The sequence below is a fragment of the Penaeus chinensis genome, chromosome 12 (assembly GCF_019202785.1).
Source record: "Penaeus chinensis breed Huanghai No. 1 chromosome 12, ASM1920278v2, whole genome shotgun sequence".
Lineage (NCBI taxonomy): Eukaryota > Metazoa > Arthropoda > Malacostraca > Decapoda > Penaeidae > Penaeus > Penaeus chinensis.
Genome location: NC_061830.1, coordinates 10,179,642 through 10,184,641, shown reverse-complemented (window position 1 = coordinate 10,184,641; position 5,000 = coordinate 10,179,642). Strand labels below are relative to the sequence as shown.

The 5,000-nt window shown below is 37.4% G+C and overlaps 1 protein-coding gene across 3 annotated transcripts in view; it reads right to left on the bottom strand.

The window, feature by feature from the left end:
* The window catches only part of LOC125031176 (zwei Ig domain protein zig-8-like), a 40,037-nt gene that overhangs the window by 655 nt on the left and 34,382 nt on the right, over positions 1-5,000 (bottom strand). For all 3 annotated transcript variants that reach the window (XM_047621759.1, XM_047621758.1, XM_047621756.1), the window contains 2 exons: positions 3,190-3,317; positions 1,091-1,259 (listed from right to left, as the gene is read on the bottom strand). In XM_047621759.1, the coding sequence (XP_047477715.1) occupies positions 1,091-1,259; positions 3,190-3,317 (297 nt within the window). The remainder of the gene's footprint in view (positions 1-1,090; positions 1,260-3,189; positions 3,318-5,000) is intronic.

Sequence of the window (5,000 nt, the reverse complement as noted above, 5' to 3'; positions counted from 1 at the left end):
CTTTTCTCAGCCCTTTCATTTCTTTCCATTATACATTGCCTTTCGAAACAAATGGATACATTGAGTGATAACTGAGAAGACTTCCCAGCAGCAGAAGCAGAAAATAAATAAATAAATGAATAAATGAACAAATTATATATATATATATATATATATATATATATATATATATATATTTGTGTGTATGTGTATGTGTGTGTGTGTATGTATATATATATATATATATATATATATATATATATATATATATATATATATATATATATATATATATATATATGTGTGTGTGTGTGTGTGTGTGTGTGTGTGTGTGTGTGTGTGTGTGTGTATATGTATATATATATACATATATATATTGTTGAAAACAAAAATAAATTAGCCAGGAGAGGATTTTTACGCAAACATGTTTCCCCTTTTTTGAGAGACAAAGAAAAAAAATCGATATTTAGAGAGCAAAATCAGCAATTTAAAATGTGCGAAGGACAATTAACTTTCTCCAAATAAAGGTTCGAACAAACATTACAATAACATCCTCTCTGTATCCGGCACTAATTCCGTGATATTTGTATTCAATTAGAAACATGAGTTTGTGCTAAAATACTTCGCGATATTTTAGCCGTTTAGAATTTAAATGTTTCCTTTTTTTTCAATTTCTTAATTCAGGTGTCATCTCAAATCGTCTATTTCCTTTCATTTATTTGATAGATTTAGCAGGATGGAGTTGCATTCAGGGTTTTATAAAAAAAAAAAAAAAAAAAAAAAAAAAAAAAAAAAAAAAAAAAAAGTTAGCTAACAAGATTTGTTTAAATACGATTTTTGGACGGTGTTCTAGCTGGTGTGTGTGTGTGTGTGTGTGTGTGTGTTCGTGTTCATACGTTTACAAGCGCGTCTTCCTGTTCATACACCAATAACCGATCCCCATAAATAAAACAAACGACCAAATAACAAGCCCACAACACATACACATACACAAATAATAATAATAATAATAATAATAATAATAATAATAATAATAATAATAATAATAATAATAATAATAATAATAATAATAAAAACAAATAAGACAGCTAAAAGAGACGCAGACACTGACCGTTGAGGATGTGTATCCTGACGGAGGCGGTGGCGGAGGGCGAGGGCACGCACGAGTAGGTCCCGGTGGCGCCGTCGTGCGCGTCGTGGATCAGCAGGATGGTCTTGGTGACGGCGCCGCGGTCCGTGATCACGCTCACGCGGCTGTCCCGGTTGTCGTAGTTGATCACCTGCGGGGGAGGGGGAGGCGAGGGTGAGAGGGCGGCGGGGGAAAGTACGTCGTTTTGGTTGCTGTGGTTGGCGTGGTTGGTCACCTGCGGGGGAGGGGGGTGGGGGTTGAGAGGGTGGTGGGGTAAAGTAGGTCGTTTTGGTTGGCGTGGTTGGCGTGGTTGGTCACCTGCGGGAGAGGGGGAGGCGAGGGTGAGAGGGCGGCGGGGGAAAGTACGTCGGAGGAGGATAAAGTATTTCGTTTCGGTTGCTGTGGTTGGCGTGGTTCATCACCTGCGGGGGAGGGGGGTGGGGGTTGAGAGGGCGGTGGGGGTAGAGTAGGTCGTTTTGGTTGCTGTGGTTGGCGTGGTTGGTCACCTGCGGGGGAGGGGGGTGGGGGTTGAGATGGTGGCGGGGGAAAGTACGTCGTTTTGGTTGGCGTGGGGAGAGGATTGGTTGATTTGGTTGCAGGGGTTGTAAGGTATATCATCCTTTTTGCTATGGTTGTCGTAGTTGGTCACCTACGGGTAAGGGAGGAGTCGGTTGAGTTGGTTTAGCATTCTAGTTGCCGTCGTTGTCACTTTTAATCACCTGCGGGGGAGGGGAAGTCGGTTGAAATAGTTGCAGAGGTTCAGTGTATATCATTCTGGTTGCTGCGTGGTTGTCCGAGGGTGTTGACACGTGATATAGGAATTGGAGTTCTCAAAAACAAAAATGTTGGCATGCAGAGGAAAGTTGTAGCTGTCAGGGAATCTCCGTCCTTCGAAAATATCTAAAATCATTTCTTCTGCAGTCGCGAGATCTCGAAGCTTTAACAAACAAACAAACAAAAATCCAATAACTTCATGTATAAGCTTTATGTATCATATGTATAAATCTGAGCAAAATAATGTTATACACACAAGTATTAATAATGTCATAGTCTCTCTCTGTGGGCTTTCCAAAAGGTCAAACTACCCTGAGGATGCGTGGAACAAAGGTCAGGCTGAACGTTATAGTATTAATCATTCCATTTACAATTCTTTATAGCAGTTCCATAAAAGAAATATGAAAATAAAATAAATCCTTTCACAGGCACAAAATTTTAAGTAAATTGCGCCATGGTATATAATACATTCGTACGTAGAAACTGCCCCCAGCTGCATTTGATGTATAAATACTGAAGTTTTCCACTTCTAGAGTAAATATATGAGAGAAAGAAAAAAATATAAAAAACGGAAAATGTACGGTAAATAGCCAGACATTCCCGCGCTAACATTTGACCAGGATTTTCACGCCCGTTATATGTATTCATTAATTTCAACTTGAATGGGTGAGTGGGCGAGCGTGTGTATCTAGATTAGTAGATAAATTAATGGTTAATCAACTAGAAAAATAGAACAGATAGATAGATAAATAGATAGGTAGATAGATGGATGGATAGAGAGATAGGCTTAAAAACAGATCGATAGACAGACATATAAAAAAATAGGTTTAAAGACATACAGATAGATGGATAGACAGATAGATATATAAAGAAAAATGGTTGCCATAGAGAGAGAGAGATGGGGGGGAGGGAAGAGAGAGAGAGAGACAGAGGAAAAGAGAGAGAGAGAGAGAGAGAGAGAGAGAGTTTTGTCGCCTGATTATTATCCTCCTCAAATCTTCCAAAATTATATGTCCGCAAAATATGAGAAAATGTCACGTCCTTTGCTCCTCACCTTAACAGATAGATAAAGACTTTTTGCTTCCATTTTTTCCATATATGCTTTTATGTCTTTATTTACCTCCTTTCGAAAATTAAATCGTATCTAATCCCTAATCATTCAATTTCCTTCAAATCCGAAGAGAACATAAATTCCCTTGTCCCTTTCAACAGTTCTACCATAACAAACCCACTGCAAACTATTCTAAACTCTCACACTTTCCCCAGTACCTACCATCTATTACCCTGACTACCAAGAACCACCATACCTTATTGTTATGGTACCAGAAGATCTCCGTTGTGGATTCAGGCTTATGGTTGATAATGCAGGTGAGGTTGATGGTCGAGCCCCTGTACACATACCGCTCAGGTGAACCCAGGATACGGGCTGTGGGTACTGCAAGGCGCATAAAACAACGGGGTTATTAATGTATTCGTATGGAAGACAGAGGCGATAGTAGGGAGGTCTGTGATATATACACACATATGTGTGTGTGAACGCGTGTATGAAAATACATACATATATATATATATATATATATATATATATATATATATATATATATATATATATATATATGTATATGTATATATGAATGTATATGTGAATATATATGTATATATATATATATATATATATATATATATATATATATATATATAAATATATATATATGTGTGTGTGTGTGTGTGTGTGTGTGTGTGTGTGTGTGTGTGTGTGTGTGTGTGTGTGTGTGTGTGTGTGTGTGCACACACACAGACACACACTATCTCTATCTATCTATCTATCTATCTATCTATCTATATATCTATCTATCTATCTATATATATATCTTGTCACAAAATTCCTATTTTTTACATTTCAGAGCACTTTGCCTGCACGCAGAATAACATCAAAGACACGAAACCTTCAACTCATGCGCTCAATACAATGATTTAGTGTCCATAAATAGCATAACAATTTTGCCTGTGAAAATTAATATGATTTTTTTTTTTCATTTCTGAGTTACGTTTCCAGATATCCCGAGGATTTTTTCCCGTATCGGTTTTGCAAAATCGTTTGAGAAATGACAAAGCTGACGCATCAGAGCTTACCCAGTGATTTGGAAATTCAATGGGATTGGTTAGCGTTGCCTAATCAGCCTTTTCCTTTATACTATCTTTCATTTTTCCTTTCTGTGCCCCCCTCTTTTCTTTCAGGCTTCGCATCCGATCGCAAAAGCAAGAAAAGTTTTCATAGTCGTAAGATAAATAAATCATTTGATGTGAATAGCATCGATTTCTCATAACAATACCTTCGGAAGCGATTATGGTGCCTGGTATTCTATAAAAGAATATACAAATCTATGACCGTGAAGGCAATGAATTCAACGACAGAGAAGCCAGGTGGTGCGTGAAATGCTTAATCGCCATAAGCAAAATAAAAAAATAAAAAAAGAAAACGAGTCACAACAACATCCACAGAGGCACCAAAAATTAAAAAAAAAAAAAAAAAAAAAAAAAAAAAAAAAACACAACAAACAAACAGACAAACAAAAACTCACAGACCAACACCCACAGTTTCTTTGACTGATTTACTGGCATTCAGACACGTGACCTTCGTGATCTGCGTAAGAGAGTCAGCCAATATGTCTTACTATGCATGATACTGACCACAATGATACCATTCGTGTTGTCGAATGTCTCACAATGCCATGAGACATTCCCAACGTAAACCCAGAATATAACATGTACATGCATTTCTTCCGTAAGTTGTTGGAATGGGATATTTTTATAGCCAGTTGTTGTGGATATATTCCAACTTACGAAGGAATTTTCATTTCCTTTGCATCTGATTATTTAATATTAGTCGTAACTGCTTAGAGTACTGATCAATTTTCTTTTTTATTTTAGTTTGCTTTTTTGAGGCGATCGGTATGTTAAGGAAGCACTGCATCGCAAATGTATCATTTACAAACTTCCAGCTGTTTCATCGGTCCACGTGCTTTTGAAAACTAGCTGAAGTATAACAAAATTATCATGAAATTACTAATCGGATCACGTTGTCACTCGAATAAAGTCTACGGTCTTGATTTGCCAT